The 20103-nt window shown below is 35.3% G+C and overlaps 1 protein-coding gene across 3 annotated transcripts in view; it reads left to right on the forward strand.

Moving 5' to 3' along the window:
- The first annotated feature begins 3992 nt into the window (after positions 1 to 3992).
- LOC150105946 (glutamine amidotransferase-like class 1 domain-containing protein 1) overlaps positions 3993 to 20103 on the forward strand; it is a 73401-nt gene continuing 57290 nt past the window's right edge. For all 3 annotated transcript variants that reach the window (XM_090394431.1, XM_090394432.1, XM_090394433.1), the window contains exons 1-2: positions 3993 to 4120; positions 12112 to 12188. In XM_090394431.1, coding sequence (XP_090250557.1) covers positions 4066 to 4120; positions 12112 to 12188 — 132 coding nt within the window. In that variant the 5' untranslated portion in view covers positions 3993 to 4065. The remainder of the gene's footprint in view (positions 4121 to 12111; positions 12189 to 20103) is intronic.

Genomic DNA, 20103 nt, shown 5'->3' on the forward strand with positions numbered 1-20103 from the left:
TTTAACAGTAGTTTCTAAATTTATATCACCTACTAATCTCCAGGCTATTAGGTGATAATTGGCATAGCGTGCAACTTCGAAATATCGAACAAAAATAATTTGATCTGTTATTCAACATGTCTAAATACAATGCAAATTACAAAATGCTTATAAGACAACTGGTTGAGACTACATCGATGCACGTCTGTTTTTTATTATTATTATTATTATTATTTTTTTGGCCCCTGCAAAATGGGTTACCCACATTTACAGTACCTTCAGGGATAACGAATGATCGTCATCATTTAGATGATTTTGTAAAACGAATCGAAGCTGGGCAGGCAAAGGTGGCACTTTGAAGTAATGCATCACACTTTCGTCTCGACAGTACGGACAGCTTCAGGAGACAGGATCCATTACAAAGAAAGGACCAATGTCACCATAGGGCTATGTCAGAAAAGACCATTATCTAGTTCTAACAGCAAGCTGAACTCTACGATCTTCTCTCAAAAACTATCTCTTGAGGTAGCTGTGCCAAAGGGGGAAAATAATTCCAATTGGATATGTTAAGAAGACTTATTCGAAGTGGACTACACAGAGAAGACAGTGGTTTTATCTCACTAACCATAAAAGACTGCATGCCCGTTGATATAGGTGTCATGAACATGTAATTTGGGATTCTGACAATGGATCGTTTATTTATTTATTTATTTGAGTCCCATTTAAGCCTATCAACGGATTCTAAACGTTGTTTGAACTGAAGAAGACGAGATGTGTAATGCATTTTCCCTTCAACATTAGAGAAAGGGGCACTTACGGCGGAGGCGTTGTACACCTGTGGGGCGAAATAATGATCAATACTGCACCCTCTTAATCTTTTTGATACGGATAGAGTAACTGTTTACAAGTATCGAGAACATATCCTGAAATCTATATGCAACTGCACAGGTCAAGTTACCTCAGTTTTTCTTTCCATGCATGACAATGCTAATAGAGCTTAATTGGTAGAGGAGTATTTTGAAACTGACGATATTCGACGCCTGCTATTGCGAGCATGATCACCGAACTTAAATCTGAACATATGTAGTTTGTTCCCACAGAATCTTATAGATATCCTTATATCGAGCATTGTCTACTTCTCTCAGGCGTTTAACCGTTAGAGGCCAAAGGCCTCTAAATCATACGCTGTACTGACGTTGTGTAATCATATTTTTGAACATATACTGTTAATTTCCATGTGATGTTTTTGGTAATTTCTATGTAGTGTCCTTTATACCTGACCAATGCTTCTCTCTGTCTACTCATTCACTGTTATTCTATTCTACTCAGGGGCGTGCTTGGTACATAATTAAGAACAGATTCGCTATTTAAAAACGATTTAAAATAAAATAAAATAAAATAAACAAAATGTGGCGGGTTCTGCCTTTGTGAGAACCACAACTCCACGAAAGTATAAACGAATTTTATTATCAACAAATATCCTCGAGGCGCTTGCATCGTCTGCGCTTAGTCACTCGAAGTTAGACTTAAGTTCAAGTCTAGTCACCGACTGGAGGAACTTTTTCTAAGCCTTTCTTCAACCGATTCCTGAGTTAGTCGATCTCTGGCACAGGCAAGCGGGGTTTTCCTCCCGGAAACTCGGGTTTTTCGTCCCTTAAACTCAAGAAAATCTACCGTGGTATCCACATTATTTCAGACAGTAATATATCTTGTTGGGGTTAGGTACCAAGAGATGACAGCACTTGTTTGCCAGCCTCTTCATCGGTGGCTGCTATAATTAGTGATAGACACGGGCCAGCTATCTGTAATTGGCCACCGGTGGAGATTGAACTGCCCTTTCAGTCTCCAAAAGCTAGATAGGGTATAAAGGCCTCGCCTACTCCCTATAAGGGAATAAAAGGTGTTAGTTGATTTTTTTTTTTTTTTTTTTACTTTTTCTTAAGATTAGTTTCACGACTATTCCAGAAAAGCGAAATCTTTGAAACTTCGAGGATGGGAATGTAATTACCTTAAGAAAAGTGGTTAGACAAAATTTACCAAATGTTACTTGAAATATAATATTGCTGTAAAATTGCTGAAAGAGATAATCTCTATATAGACTGCCACTTGGAGAAGGGGGGGGCAGAGCACAAAAGGTGCCGAAAAGTACCCTTCTGCTGGATTTTTCTGTCACTATATATAAGTCTATAGCCCAAATGTCGCCATCCATTGCATTTTAAAGTGCGTATCGCAATAGAGTTTATAGCCATTATTGGTTTAATTTAATAACTGGCTCGCAAAATTAATTCAAAATTTAACAACTAGCTCGCACAACCCGGCTTCAACACTCACTGTACCCTACCATACTAAATTTTGTGCTGCGTCATCGCAAACTGTACAGGGTGTTCGGGATAAATTTGACAGTTTCGTAAGGAAAAAGAAAATCTTCTTTGTATCTATTAAATTTAATGAATTGACAAAAAAACATTACAGGCAGAGTTAATTACAATACTATCAACAAGATTTACTCAAAATAACCACCATTAGCATCGATCACAGCTTCAATTCTGCTTCGGAACCTCGAACAAGCTGATGCTACAGTCTCCCTGGGAAGGGCCGCAAAAACTGTTTTAATTTTATCCATTAACTGGGCTTTTGTATTACTGGAAGTGCGATTGGTGTCTTTTTCAACTGCGCCCCATACAAAATAATCCATGGGGTTAAGGTCTGGGGAGTTTGGAGGCCAAACATTTGGACTGGTGAAGTCGTAGAAATTTTCAGACAACCATTTTTAACTTTTCCCAGAGGTGTGGCAAGGGGCCGAATCCTGCTGCCATACATACGGCCTACCATTGGCTACCCTTGTTATCCAGGGCTTGACTACAGTTAGCAACTCCACGAACAAAGCCCGAATTCCAATGCCAGGGTTCTTCAACACCTGTTCCTGCAGATTTGCGAGGAATTCTGCTGTACGAACGCAATCAGATCGTCTGCTAGGGATCTTTCTTCTTGCTACATCCTCGTAGTCACCATTGCAAGTCTCTAGTTCATGCCTGATTGTTTTTACTGTATTCAGGGAGCATTGGGCAGCAGTCGTAATATCCTTATTTTGATGGCGGGCACGAATCATCATGATACAAGTTATTCTCTTCCATGATTCAGGTGGGTTCCAGCTATCCATCCTTTCTGACATCTTGTATATGAATGAAGAAGGGTCCAAACTTTTAAATGAAGAGAAGTGTGTGTTAATACATGTAACTTACGGAAAAATATAATTAATTATAAATATGTCAAATTTATCCCGAACACCCTGTATAAGTTACATAATATTTTCTAATGTTTTGTTAATTTTGTCGAATACTGTATAAATATAATTATGAATTTTTGTAATACGATTTACGTTAATGTATTTTCAAAGTTGGTTTATTTTGATATTAAGCATTTCTGATGTTTATGGTTATGTTACATTTGCGATTTATGATGATATCAAACAGTTCAAAGTGCACATGGAAACATCTAAGATTCCTCAAAGGACAAGACAACAGCTACAACAAGCATTTATGAAAGAAGTGGATAGTAATAAATTCATCAGTCTCTGAAATAAAATAAAAAAAACCAGTTAACGCCTATTCTATCTCTGAAATTATTATTGTTATTATTTATTTATTTGTTATTAATCCCTGCGGATTTGACACTGAAAACAGACTGACATTTTTTACTTAAATGTTTTGTGTCATGAATTACGATTACTGTTTTCGTTAATTTATTTTTTAAGTAATCTGACTACTCTACAAGCGAACATATAGTAGTCTTTCTTTTATTGAACTAGTAATCGCAGTTATGACGAGGTTTTGAAGGACTTTCCATTTTTCATTTATACATTTGTTATTTATTAAATTAAATTTATTTATTTATTTATTTATTTTGTAATAGTTTTCTCTGTTAGTACGCCAGGTGAGTTCTGGATAACGAAGTGACATACTTCCGTGTTAACAGTAAGGCAATGTACTGTCTTGTTAAACAGGCGTTGCGCTTTTCAGTCTCTCTGTTTTTATTATAAATAAGAATAAATAAATATTGCATTCTCATAAACACTGGACACGAAATATGGCTGGTGCAGCACGGCAGAGTTGTTTAATTGTTCTTAGCGGAGCAAAAGAAGGTGAGGCTCTTCATTAAGTTAGTTGAATAAAATAAAATCTCTACGAAGTTCCATAAACAGATTCACTGTACTAATGCACCCAGTATCGCAGAAGCCATCAACTAGGGTTGACCAACCTACATATATTGTTGACATGTTTATAGTTGTATGATCATTGGCGCACCCAGGGAGAGAACCAAGGGGCCCTGGTACCCCCAAAAGAAAAAAGGGAAAAAATACTAGAAAATTTTCCGAAAATCTTTTCCTAATTAAAATTCTTTTTATATATATATATTTATATTGTGTCATGCTGTCTTCTATTTCTATACTACTTATGAATTAGCGGTCACATAAGGTGGGAATACCCTCTGGCTCTCGGGAATCATGGTCGTTGTGAACTCAAAGCGAACGAATTAGTGCTCGGGTGATACTTTGTCCGAGCTAGGCCAGAGATCACGGGTATCATATATTGGCGATCACTGCAGATGCCCAGTCATAGGTTGTATGCAATGCGTAGTGTGTATTTTCAAATCGTCTACTCAACTCGCCCCCCCTCTTCCAAATTAAATCTTAAGTACTCGGCCCTCTCCAAGATTAAATCCTGAGTGCGCCACTATGTATGATAGTAAACATTTTATCAGTATTCTAATTATTATTATTATTTCTTTTTGTATGTGGTCACTTTTTTTTTTTAAAATATTTTTCCACGTTCTGAACACCAGTTTTTGACCACAAAAAATAGTATTCAGAATGTCCGAAAAATAAGAAAAGCGTTTTATTAAAAAGGATCAAAAAAGTTTTTTTTATTTTTATTTTAATTTTTCAAGTAATGAACACTTCAAAATTAAAACTCTTAGCTGATACAATACTGACAATAAATATGATTTTTTTTTTCACCCACCAAGGAAAAGGTCCTGCTCTTTTCAGAACACAACTTCTCATTTGTACAGCTAATCTTGTACTAATTCCAAATCCTCCAACTGTAGAACTGTTTACCTTTCTACAGATACTTGTGTTATTCAACTGAAGTGGCTTCCATTATTCCTTCTTTTTTTTCCCCAAGCCTATAAAAATGAGAGGAGCTACTGATTATCATTGTCCAACAACAAACTTGCCAAACTTCTCTTTCATTCTATTGAACTCTAAAACGCATCTACCTCACACCGTTAAAAAACAACAAGAACAACTGTTCTTTACAAGACAGCGATGTGGTGAGCTTTGGCAAAGAAATATCCGAATGCATCTGCCTAGAAATCAAAATTTTCATTTTTAGGCATGCTGAGCATGCTCTTCTCTTCTAAATAAATACATCAACAATAAAAGTATCAAATGATATTTATGACCAAGTTGGTGAGTGGTGTGGGGAATGCCCCTATGATGATAGATTGAGAGATTGTGAGTTGCAGAAATTAGTTGATTGGCAGAAAAGAGGAGATATGATAGAAACATTTAAGTTACTTAAAGGGTTTTATAGCATTAATGCAGGGGAGGGAAATATTTCATCATTTGGCTAGAGGTGATAGAACAAGAGATCATCTGTGGAAATTGAGTAAGAGTGTGGTCAATAAGGGGTGTGAAGACTAGATTTTTTGTTTTGGGAGTGGTGAACTAGTGAGATGTGTTGCAAAGTCAGTTGTGAGTGCTTCATCTTGTCAGTAAGTTCAAGGAGAAGTATGATAGATATTATGTGGATAGTTTAGGACTCTTACAATGAGTTTTTAGACTCCATGGAGGTGTAATAATAATACTCATTTTTCATCTTTGGAAGCCTAACTATATTTTTTAACATAACCTATGACCCTACAGAATAGTGCCTGACAGGCCTCAAATTTCTCATGCTGAAGCAGTCTGATATGTATATGATTTATATTCTTTGATTCTAATTTAAAAAAAAACAACTAATTGTTATGTTAAATATAATCTGGTGACCAAGTTTTCATTTTACGTATCTGCTTGTTGTGAAGTAATTAACATAAAGCTTAAATCATAACAAGTGTAGTGCCTAATGACAATGTTTACTAGTGTTGTCATAAGCTATGAAACATTGCTATTTTAGATGTTGAAGAAAGTAACTTGTTGTTTTACCTCTTTGAGGTATGAATTATTATTAAGTTAGTTATCCAGTTAATAGATATAACAAATTTCAATGCCAGGTGCTGCATGATGAATATCTGTCACAACCCTTTCAAACTGTATCTGGAGTGCGACAAGGATGTCTGCTATCTCCCTTATTATTTATACTGATGCTAGATCAAGTTCTAGAACAGACAGCAATAAAACATGCCAAAAGAATATCACAGAAAATAAATAAAACTGGGTGATCTAGACTATGCAGATGATGTATGCCTAATTACTCACAGACATGCAGATATCCAAAACAAACTAACCACATTACAAGAAAAACCATTGTGAGTTAGTTTGAAAATAAATACAAACAATCAAAAGAAATGAGAATCAACGTGAACAAGGCACCAAGTACAATTGAAAGTGGAAAATTCGAAAGTTTTACATTTTACATATCTCGACAGTGTTTTATCTGCAGATAGAGGAGCAACTAGAGATACTGACATAAGGATTCCATATGCAAGAAGTGCATATGCTAAACTTGGTAGAGTATGGAAAATAAAAGATATTCACATAGATACAAAATTAAAAATATTTAATGGCTACCTTTTTCCAACTCCATTGACTTGGAAGAGAAAAATGGAGGTAATTGCTGAAAGCAGCGAATCTATAGAAAATTGTTCCTCTCCTAACCAGTATTTCTGACAATTCTCTCTAATCACCTAAAACACTCTGGATCTTCCAGGTTGACTGTTAAGATAATTCATCTTGGTAATTCAGAACAGAATCTCATCCAAGTTTCATCTATAGTAGATACTTCTCTCAGTCATTCAGAACCTCATGTACCTCAGAACTGCAGCAATGTCAAGCAGAAAGATTGCCAAGATTTGTACTTTTCCTTTTCATGATCAGATTACTGTTTCCATTCTCCACACAGGAATTGTGATAATCTTGTTACAGAAGTTATTCCTGTTGATTAGAGTGGTTAATCAAAATTTCTAATCTTAACAATAACGGTGGCATAATAATCCCAAGAATTTGGATGGCACACATTCAGCCCACTTAGTTTTCCAGCAAACCATGACTTTAGGACTCTAAGCAATTTTTCAGCTTATATTGGCCACCATCCACAAAAGTTTGTTGCAAATTTGTATGTATATTTTTACATATAAATTATAAATTAAGCTGAAGAGAAACATGTTCACATGTTTCTCTCCAGCTTAATTTAATTTTGTAACCTAATAGATAATAATAATAACAGGACTCTAGCTTTGATGTAGTAAGTTTTTTTTTTTTTTCACCAAAGGTCAGGTTAATAGTTTTAACAGTTGATCAGTAATTTTAGCATACCCTGTTGATTGTAGTGCAGCTTGTTTCTTTGTATATATGTGTATACTCCAGATGATGATCTTAATATGAAGGTCGAAACGTTGAGTGTTTATTTTGATTTATATTAAACAAAAGTTTTACTTTAACTTGGTAGTTGTTTCCATAATTTTCATGATGTATTCTGATCACCGTGTAAGCATGAAAGAAAGGATATATATATATACACACATGTATGTATGTGTGTGTGTGTATATGTGTGTGTACACACACATATACATACATACGTATGATGTCTGTATATATATATACACATGTGTGTGTGTGTACACACACACACATATATATACATATGTATGATGTGTGTGTGTGTACACACACATATATATACGCATGTACGATGTGTGTGTGTGTGTGTGTGCGTATACACACACACATATATACGCATGTATGATGTGTGTGTGTATATACACACACATGCACACACACACTCATCGAAAACTATTTATTATTTGTGTGCACAACGAGTTTGGTCTTCTTAGAAAACTTCATTGGGTGCATAACATGAAAAACATGAAAAGAGAAATACAAAAATTTTATATGTCATATTATGTCATATAGCTAAGTAAATCTGTTGCGGCATATGTGAATACACACACACACACACACACACATGTATGTATGTGTGTGTGTGTACACATATATACGTATGTATGATGTGTGTGTGTGTGTGTGTGTATATAAAAATTGTTATATGTCATATAGCTAAGTAAATCTGTTGCAGCATATGTGAATATATATATATATATATATATACACACACACATGTATGAATGTGTGTGTATTAAATGTATATATAAATTAAATATATACATATATATATGTATATACATATGTGTCATATATGTGTATATTACATATACATATATATGTATATATATATGTATACATATATATGTATATGTATATATGTAATATACACATATATGACACATATGTATATACATATATATATATATATATATATATATATATACACACACACACACACACACATATGCACACACACGCACACATCATACATATGTATATTGTATATATATGTGTGTGTGTACACACACACATACATGTATGTATATATATATATATTCACATATGCTGCAACAGATTTACTTAGCTATATGACATAATATGACATATAACAATTTTTGTATTTCTCTTTTCATGTTTTTCATGTTATGCACCCGATGAAGTTTTCTAAGAAGACCAAACTCATTGTGCACACAAATAATAAATAGTTCTTCTCTATTTTGGTATCTCTTACCTTCTAGTCATTAAATATGTTTAATGATATATACACTGAGTTAGCTTTGCATTAGGAACACCCATCTAATAATGCATTGGTCCACCTCTCTGTGCAGTCATGGCTTGCAGACACCTAGGAACAGATTCTACAGGTGTCAAACATCCTCCATGCATAACTTGACCCATTTTGACTATAGCAACTTCATTATTTCACTCATTCCATGGAGGAGGATCAGTAGTTCTCACAACCCCATTCTAGCATATCCGACACATGTTCATTTGGGTTACAGTCAGGGGAATTTGAGCCTTAGGAACACCCATCTAATAATGCATTGGTCCACCTCTCTGTGCAGTCATGGCTTGCAGACACCTAGGAACAGATTCTACAGGTGTCAAACATCCTCCATGCATAACTTGACCCATTTTGACTGTAGTAACTTCATTATTTCACTCATTCCATGGAGGAGGATCAGTAGTTCTCACACCCCATTCTAGCATATCCGACACATGTTCATTTGGGTTACAGTCAGGGGAATTTGAGCCAAGGCAATGTGGCAAATTCATTGTTATGTTCCTCCCACTACTCAGTAGTTATATGAACCCGATGACACAATGCATTTTTTTGTTGATAGATGGCACTGTGGTCAGGTAGACCTCCTGCATCCATCTCCATCCATATCTGCAGGAGATCCCTGACTAACAGGTCCCTGTAGTATTCACCATTCAGTGTTTGTGAGATTATAACTAATGGACCTAGGGCATGCCAGAAAAAACTCCCCACACCATAACACCACCTCGACTAGCCTGTTGAACACCAACTGTGCAACCAGGGGATAGGGCTTCGTGTCATTTATGCCAAATGTGAACTTCACTATCAGCATGGTGCAGCAGGAAATGGGACTCATCACTCCAGATGACCTTCTTCCATTTGTAGAAAGTCAACTGCCGATGTTTAACTTGACCCATGCGAGGCATTGTTTGCGATGCCTGGCCGTCATCATGGGTACCCTTGTTGGTCTCCGGCTGTAGAACCCCAGGCAAAGCAAGGTATGATGCATGTGGAAATGTGTCGAACTGCCCCACTGTTGTACTAGTAGATGAGTTGTGTGACTGTTGCACATCATTGCTGAGATATTACTCGTGATGCCCAGTCCTTTTATTTATTTATCTATTTTTTTTTATTTTTTTGATTCTGTGATAGTGCATGGTGATTTAGCTGTGTATGATTTATAGACAGCTTCTTCTGGATAACTTAAGAGCTAATTGGTTGCACAAAAAGTATAGTTCCTTAACACATCTTTTAACATTTAGGGTTTTTCCTGGAAATTGCATGAAGATCCTAATATTTGATTATAAATTGGAAAAAGCAAAGCTGTTATGGTATTGATGCTGTTTCTGTAACCTAACCTGGGATAAAATTAAATTTTAACTAAATGAGATTTATTATATTAAAAAGGATTGTTAATTTGATATATTTGTACATTTTTTAAGGGTAAGGATGACATAGTACTTGCTACAGGACTTAATTGATCTGAGATAGTATAATTTGGTAAAACAATGTTGAAGATGAAGAATCAGTAAGCATAAAAATATTTACCAAATAGCCATAAAGCATGAATAAAACCAGTAATTAAGAAAATGAATGAAGTAAACAATAAATTTAAAAAGGTTAAGAATTATTATTTATTTTATTTTATTATTTTGAGAACTGAAAATAAAAACAAAAAATAACAAAGCAATGTGTTATATACACAGTAAGTTAGCAACATCATGATGTGCTGGCCATTTCAATTAAATGATCATCAGATTTAGGACAGAGAAAACTACCACTGAGCTTTCTGTGTGGTTTTCATGAAACCATGTGGTAATCTGCAACACACATATTGGATATGCACCACACTAGCAACCTACTGAGGATGATTTTCTTTGTCAGACTGACACACAGAAGATTGCAAAATCCCTAGCATATCATTGTCACATGCAAGCATTAAGGTTAAAAGAAAGAAGGAATCTGATGTGTTTCTTGACCAATTGTAGGTTGTTGCCTTTGGGAAAGATAGAGTAAGGGAGATAGTTTTAAAGAACAAAAGTAGATGCAAAGAAAGAGGATGAAGAGAAGTTTGTTTAGCAGGTTTGAAACTTCAAATGATGTTGATAAACAGCTGCTTAGTCTCCTTACAGTCTTGGAAGAAAGAGGAGGAATATGGTGTCCAGTTCACTGGAACATGTATCCATGAAAATACTTGTAAAAAAATCATAGGATAAAAACAGAATATCTTTGAAAGTGACTGAAGTGAATTTGGAAGAGAGGAGGCATCAGTTAACAGCAAGTATTTTTAGGGAAGTTTTAGGTTCAATGTGAACAGTATTCCAAAGTCAAGCAGATTTGAAAAAACAAACTGCACATGTGATAAATGCCTCACACATATAAACTACTCCTAACTATGAATGATTGTTTGGTTCAAAAACCATACTATTATTCTTTTCATGGAGTTCCAGAGCTTTTACAGTTGCACTTTCTAGATGCTGCATAAATTCACTCTGTACATGAATATTCTTATTTCCTATTGAAACTGATTTTGTTATTGAAAAAATAGCAAAGTAATTATTATCATTACTGTTATATTATCTCTGGATTTCCATGCGTCATTGTAGACAGGCCATCTTAGCTGTTATTATTTACCAGTCTGTTATATAAGTGTATGAGTTACATGAACCTTTAGATCAGTGTGCCGCTTTTGTGGAAAGGAAGACCTACATTTTTGGAAGGAAATAATTAGATTAGTCTTCATTGAAAACACAATTCCTTTCATTCTGCTAGTAAAAAAAAAAAAACATCCACTTCCCACTTCCTTATTGGTAATATTTACTAAAATCACAATATGATATTGCATGTTGTGATTTTAGTAATTACTCATTCAGAACTTTCAAAAAATTGTTGCATCTTTATATTTTACTCATTTTCTAAATAGCACTTTAATTGATGTATGATATAATGTTCACAATAGGATATATATAGAGCAGCCATGTAGTATTCAAATACCAAAATACACTCACAATACTATACAGCTTATATATATATATATATATATATATATATATATTTGCTAACCAAAAGTCATGTAGATACTTTGGTAAGAACATAGAAGATTATGTGGATTATGTTTCAATTGTGGATTATATTTTTACAATTATGTGGATTATGCTTCAAAAGCTGATATAAATATTATAGAAATTTAAAATATACCATTTTTATATTTAAGGCTTTTATAAAATTTCATATCATAAGTATCTGAAGTTTTTTTTTCTTCCGTCAGGTAATTCCTCACAGTCTTTCATCCAGTCTTTCACACTTCTTCATACAGCTTTTACAGCACAGATAGCCACTCCCGGGGTAAGAGTTTGAAATCTTTTGTACATCAGAGACACAATAAACAAAAAAATGTATATTAAATATCTGATTAAAGCATCATGGGATGTGCCTTAAGTTTTAGCATGTGAATATTTCCTTTCTTCTGAAGGGACATAGAGGAAAAAAAATATTCCATTGACAAAGCAAACATTGATGTTTGAACTATCACAGTAAGACTGAATTTATTGGATGAATTTTTGTGTTCATTTATTGGTTCCATTGCTGTGTTTATCCCAGTGAAAGAAGAACGAATAAATTGTAAGAAAAAATCTGTTGATAATGATTGGCACTTAAAAAGCATAATAATAAAACACTTTCACATATAGTATATTATATACTTATGCGAAGTATAATCTTTTATGTACTAAGTAATATTATACTTATACTAAGTATATGTGCAATTGTTGTAGCTCCCACTTGCATTAGTACTGTGGGTGTGCTAAGGATTTATTTTATTATTATTTTTTAATTTTTACATATCTGGAAACCCTTCTCTAGAGACCAAACTTAGGCTTTTATCAATCTACATCAGACCTTCATTAAGTGAGGGCAATGAAGTTCATCTCCCACCTAATGACAATCACATATATCCATGTACATAATTGGATTCAAACCCACAGTCTGTTGGTTAGAGAATATCTACATTAATCACTTGACCAACCAGGCTGGCAAATTATACACTTATACTAAGGATAATCTTTCTAATTTGCCTTATAATATAAGGCTGATTTGCAGTATTAATGCATGTTAATGCACAATTGGTATTATAATAATATGACACACTTCACACGGACCTTTTGTTCTTCTTTTTGTGTTAGCTTGATTAGTAAAATATGGATGTATTTCATAATATGTATCCATAATGAAATATGAATGCATATTCAGAATTGCTTAAGGATCAAATCTAAAGAACTGAGAGGAGAACTTTCACATAACCTTTTAAGGAATGTGGAGAGAATTGACTAAAATTTTGACTTTTCACTCCTTACCAATTTCCACTCTTCACCTTTTTGTGATACACCTCATGGATACTTAATGGCTGAGAAAAAGGCTGGCAGATTTCATCATCATTGCCTATGGGTCCACTGCCTGATTCTTGTTTCACCATTCTTTGCCATTTCTCTCTCTCTGCCCATTGCCAGGTGACTCAATTTCTGACCAAATTCTATTATTAGCTTGAAACCAAAACAAAATTATGGTATAAATTATAGAATTTTATGCCAGTTGGAGCATCGTTTCGTTAAACAAGGCCCCTGCTGCCTTTGTTAGGGAACATATTGACACATGGAGATTCAATAACTTAAAAGTTAACTACTTTTAAGTTATCGAATGAAAAATTTAAGTTATTTAATGAAACAAACTTCAACTCGAAATCAGTAGATTTAAAAGTAGGCATTACCAACATAAGTATCAGTAGAAAAGAAGTAGAATTGGCAGAAGAATTAGAGAAGTACCAGATTGACGTAATTGGTGTTACAAAAATAGCTGAGATTTTTCTAAATAACAAATACAAGATGTTACATTTAGGCAATAGTGATCAGAGAAAGGAAGGAGTAACTATAATATTCAATGTCAAACAGGAGAATAATATTGAGTGGCAGTCAGTATCATATAATGTGATGTGAGTAAACATCCAAATGGGAAGTTGAAAGTTTATTTTCCACTTGGTTAGAGTATAATAAATTTAGTTTAATCCTTTATCCAAGTGTGAGCAAACAAAGTTTGCGCCTGAAAGTATCTTCAGGACTGGGTTAATGTGGTACACACCAGGGCAACTCGTTGCATAGGTGGAGATGACCTGCAAATGCTTCTGCCTGATATCTCGACTTGGGCCTGGCTCCCACTGAAGAGACCTCAATAAAGGTCGAAACCGGTCTGGGTAGTGGCCCTTCCCTTAATGCATAACAATAGACATATCCGCAAGGAGATGTGTTTTGCATTATAGGAGATACTAGGATAGGAGTGTTGGTAGCTTGCTCCACCTTTGCAACGAGTTGCCCTGGTGTGTACCACCTTAACCCAGTCCTGAAGATACTTTCAGGCGCAAACTTTGTTTGCTCACACTTGGATAAAGGATTAAACTAAATTTATTATATCCAAATGGGAAATTGGACAATGAGACTTATTTGTTTCATTGTCAATTGGCCTCATTGAATGTTTTACTAAGAATGAAGGAAATACACCGTAGGAAATAAATACAAACATGTCTTGGGAAAATTTGGAGAAAAGAGCAAAGTCAATAATAATGGTAAGTACCTTCTGGATTTCTGTTCTGACATGGATCAGTCATTATTAATATGTGCACATATTCATGTGGTGAGGAGACACAATAAATAAGAAAAGTCTAATGACCACAATGTTGATAGTGATATATTAGTGCTGGTCAGTACACAAGAATAAACAGGAGATTCAAGATAGGAAGTGACCATCATTTAGTTTTGAGTAGGGTGAAATTGTATATCATATTGAAAAAAGGGGTGCTTAAGAGTCAAAACTGTATAACTGAGAGGATCCCTCCACATAGCCTTTAAAAGAATGTGGAGAACCGACCAGGGCTTCTGACCTAATGTCCAATCTTCACCCTCTCGTGGTGCACACTGTTAGGTATCTACCTGGATACTGAACGAACGAGGATGGGCTGGCAATTTGGGATTTAGCCGACCAAATTGTATTCTTATTGGGTAAACCAAAATAAAAAATGATGGCACAACATGACAAAATTTCATGCAGGCTGGGGTGTCGCCCGGTTAAACAAGGCCCCCCGTTGTTTTCGCCAGGGAACCAGGGCGAACAGCTAAAGGTCAGCTACTGGAACAAATCTGAAAACACACCCCAACTCAACATCACCAGAGTTAAAGATCAGTACTATCAACATAAGAAGACTGAATGGCAAAGAAATGGAGCTAGCTGAGGAATTAGATAAATACCAGATCGACATAATAGGGGTGACTGAAACAAAAATAAGACCAAAACTAGTGAGCTCTTTCTGAGCAATAAATACAAAATGTTATATTCAGGCAATGACAATCAAGGAAAAGAAGGAGTAGCCATAGTATTCAACACTAAATATGAGGCTAATCTTCTTGACTGGCAAGCAATTTCAAGTAGAGTGATGTGGGCAAATATAGAATGGGGAACTGGACAGTGAGACTTATTTGTGCCTATGGTCCCACAGAAGGTTCTATTAAGGTAGAAGTGGAGGAATTTTTTGAGGCTTTAGAAAAAGCAACTGACACAATGAAAAAGGAAAAGTTGTTCCTTGTTGGGGATCTAAATAGCAGAGTAGGAAATGATTGTGAGACATACAAAAATATTTTGGGAAAATTTGGAGAAAAGAGCAAAGCTAATAATAATGGCAAATACTTGTTGGATTTCTGCTCAGGACATGGACTGGTTATTACTAACACCATGTTCCAACATAAAAATGTGCACAAATTCACATGGAGAGAAGTGTCTCATTGATTATGTTATTGTTGATAGTGATGTTTTCTCCCTGGTGTAGGACAGCAGAGTGTACAGAGGATTTGAAATTGGAAGTGACCACCATTGAAAAGAAGAACATGTAAGAAAGTTTTAAAACGAATAAAAGTTGAGGAGCTCTCAGATGTGAACTGTAGACTAAAATACACAATGATTATTGAAGAAAAAATGAGACAGTTTGAGAACAGGAATCATACCTTGGAGATTCAGTGGCAAGCTCTGAAGAAAACATCGATTGATTCTGCCAGAGAGGCATGTGGTGAAGTTGTCTGCAAGGATAGAAAAATCAGAACTCCCTGGTGGACACAGGAAGTTCTGATTTTGACAGTTCCTGGCAAATAAGTCAGTTTGTGGTTTTAGAGAATACAGAGACAAATGTAAGAAAGCTAAACACTGTGTAAAACTAGCTAAACAAAATTTATGGGAAGATTTTGGTAAGAACATAGAAAATAAATATCAAGAAGGTGCAAGATATTCTGCAGGTTGTTGAAAAAGCTCAGAAATGGAGAAGAGAGTACTGTAAAAGGAATTAGAGATGATAAAGGTGATATGAAAACTGAAGAAAAAGATATCCTTGAAGTACGGAGTAATTACTTCGAAAAATTGCTAAATGAAACTAACAGTGATGACAGCACAGTGATAAAAAATCACTGACCAGGCATGCAATCAGGAATACATATCCATGCTTGAAGTAGAAAATGACATCAAAAGTCTGAAATGTGGAAAGGCAGCTGGAGTAGATGATATTAGACTAGAAATGCTAAAGTATGGAGGTATAAAAGTTTTACAGTGGCTACACTGCATAGTTCAGAGGGCCTGGACAGAAGGACGAATTCCAGATGATTGGAGTAGAGCTCTCATAGTACCCATATATAAAAAGGATAACAAAACTGAATGTGAGAATTATAGAGGTATTTCCTCTCTACTGAGTGTTCCTGGCAAGATCTATGCAAGTATACTTGAGAAACAGTTGAGAAAGATTCTGGAAGAGAAGCTTGGTGAGGAACAAGCTGGTTTCAGACCAAATAGAGGCTGTCAGGATCAGATATTCACTTTACGACAAATAGTCGAGAAAGCATGGGAATATAAGAAACATCTGTATTTAAGTTTTGTCGATCTGGAAAAGACATATGACAAGGTGCCAAGAGAGAAGCTATTCAAAACGCTACAGTTGTGTGGTGTCAGTGGATCATTATATCAAGCAGTACTTTGTCTTTATTTGAGTTGTAAGTCAGCAGTTAGAATTGAAGGAAATACAGGGAGATGGTTTAATGTTAAATCTGGTGTCAGACAACGATGTACATTATCACCTCTGTTATTCATTATCTATATGGATCACATTATGAAGGAAAGTGGTATTAAACCTGATATCAAAATTGGAGATGTTAATGTCAACTCCTTGCTTTAATCATGCAGATGATGTTATACTTCTAAATGAATGACTAAATTGAATAACTGTTGTGATAGATATGGTATGAAGGTCAGCAATAACAAGACAAAGATAATGAAAATAGGCAGAAGCATTGAAAATATCAGCTGCATTGTGAATTGAGAACCTATAGAATAAGTAAAACATTATAGCTACTTAGGCACACGATTTTTAGTGAAGATGGTAAATTAAATATGGAAATAGACAACAGAATCAACAAAGCTGGTATGGTAGGAAGTCAACTGAATAAATTTATATGGAATAAGAGAGAAATTAGTCAAAACACTAAATTTGCTGAATACAAGACAGTGTTCAAACCAATTTTAACTTATGGATCTGAGAGCTGGGTCAGAAGTAGAACACTTGACCAAAGACTAGAGACCGCAGATGTGAGAGTCCTGAGAAAAATTAGGGACGTGAACAGATGGCATCAATGGCAATATCATATTAAAAACAAGGATATTAGGAAAGAACTAGACATTGTCAGCATCCAGGAATGCGTTAGCAGAGCTAATGTCAGGTGGTAAGGAATGGTCACTTAAACAGAATGGGAGAGGAAAGATTAGACAAAGAAGTGTTCTCTGCTAGGTTGGCAGGAAAAAGACCCAGAGGAAAACCAAGATATAGGTGGATTGATATGGTAGAAAGTGCCTACAACAGTGCTACGACAATGTTGTAGCTTTGACAGGTAATATATTGATTTGGCAGAAAATGGTAGGTAGGAAGTTAGCAATGATGTAAATTTTTCATGTAGTACTATCATATCCTGTACACCTCTTGAGGTTAAATGCCAGGAATTTGATGATGATGATGAAGAAAAGTAAAAAAGTCTTAAAAAAACAATCAAAGTGGAGCAGCTTTCATAGGTGAACTGTAGAATCAAAAACAAATATTATTCAAGAAAAATTGACAGTCTGAACATAAGAACCAAACCATGGAGATTTATTGCAGTGACTGATTTAAATAGAGAGACATGTGTTGAGGTTGTCTACGAGGATATAAAAATCAGAACTCTTTGGTGGGCTCAAGAAGTTAAGAGGCAGTAATAGAAAAGAAGAATGTATTTTGAAATTTCCTAGCAAGTATGTTACCACGTACTCTGGAGATTACAGAAACACAATGTAAGAAAGCAAAGCAAAGCAGTGTGTGAAAGTTGCTAAACAAAAGTCATGTAGATACTGTGGTAAGAACATAGATGATAAATATCATAATGGTAGCACAGTGGGGTGCTTAAGGGTCAAAGCTGTATAAATGAGAGAAGACCTCCACATAGCCTTTAAAGGAATGCGGACATCCAACCAGGGCTTCTGACCTAATTTCCAATCCTCACCTTCTTGTGGTGCACCCTGTTGGGTATCTGCCTAGATATTGAACGAACGAGGATGGGCTGGCAATTTGGGATTTAGCCGACCAAATTGTGTTCTTATTGGCTTAAACCAAGATATGAAATGACGGTACAACATGACAAAATTTCATGCTGGCTGGAGTGTCACCCGGTTAAACAAGCCCACCTCGTAGTTTTCACCAGGGAACCTGGGCGAACAGTGAAAAGTAGGCTACTGGAACAAATCTGAAAGCACTCCCCAACTCAGCATCACCAGATTTGAAGATCGGTACTATCAATATATGAAGCCCGAATTGCAAAGAAATGGAGCTAGCTGAGGAATTAGATAAGTACCAGTTCGACATAATAGGGGTAACCGAAACAAAAAAGACAAAAACTGGTGAAATCTTTCTGAACAATAAATACAAAATGTTATATTCAGACAATGACAATCAAGGAAAAGAAGGAAAGGGCCATAGTATTCAACACAAAATACGAGGCTAATCTTCTTGAATGGCAGGCAGTCTCAAGTAGAGTGATGTGGGCAAATATGAGAATGGCAAACTTTTTCATTGTGTCAGTTGCTTTCTCTAAAGCAACTGACACAATGAAAAATGAAAAGTTAGTCCTTGTTGGGGATCTAAATAGCAGAGTAGGAAATGATTGTCAGACATACAAAAATATTTGGGGAAAATTTGGAGAAAAAAGCAAAGCTAATAATAATGGCAAATACCTGTTGGATTTCTGCTCGGGACATGGACTGGTTATTACTAACACCATGTTCCAACATAAAAATGTGCACAAATTCACATGGAGAGAAGAGACAAGGAATAAGAAAAGTCTCATTGACTATGTTATTGTTGATAGTGATGTTTTCTCCCTGGTGCAGGACACCAGAGTGTACAGAGGATTTGAAATTGGAAGTGATCACTATTAAGTCTTGAGCAGTATAAAATTGAATTTCATATTGAAAAGAATAACATGTAAGAAAGTTTTAAAGCAAATAAAAGTTGAGCAGCTCTCAGATGTGAACTGTAGACTAAAATACACAAAGATTATTGAAGAAAAAATGAATGAGTTTGAGAACAGGAACCAAACCTTGGAGAATCACTGGCAAGCCTTGAAGATAACCCTGATTGATTCAGCCAGAGAGGCATGTGGTGAAGTTGTCTGCAAGGATGTAAAAATCAGAACTCCATGGTGGACACAGGAAGTTAAAGAGGCAGTGAAGGAAAAGAAGAAACCATATGAAAAATTCTTGGCAAATAAGTCAGCTTGTGCTGTTAGAGAATACAGAGACAAATGTAAGGAAGCTAAACATTGTGTAAAACTAGTTAAACAAAAGTCATGGGAGGACTTTGGAAAGAACATAGAAAATAAATATCAAGAAGGTGGCAAAATATTCTGGAGATTGTTGAAGAAGCTTAGTAATGGAAGAAAGAGTGCTGTAAAAGGAGTTAGAGATGATAAAGGCGACATGAAAACAGGAGAATAAGATATCCTTGAAGTATGGAGTAATTACTTTGAAAAACTGCTAAATGACACAAGCAGTGATAGCACAGTGGTAAAAAACACTCAAGACGCACACAGTCAGGAATACATATCCATACTTGAAGTAGAAAAAGCCATCAAAGGCTTGAAATGTGGAAAGGCAGCTGGAGTAG

The sequence above is a fragment of the Typopeltis vanoorti genome, chromosome 6 (genome assembly GCF_054136105.1).
Source record: "Typopeltis vanoorti isolate ZY-2024b chromosome 6, IOZ_Tvanoo_1.0, whole genome shotgun sequence".
Classification (NCBI taxonomy): Eukaryota; Metazoa; Arthropoda; class Arachnida; order Uropygi; family Thelyphonidae; genus Typopeltis; species Typopeltis vanoorti.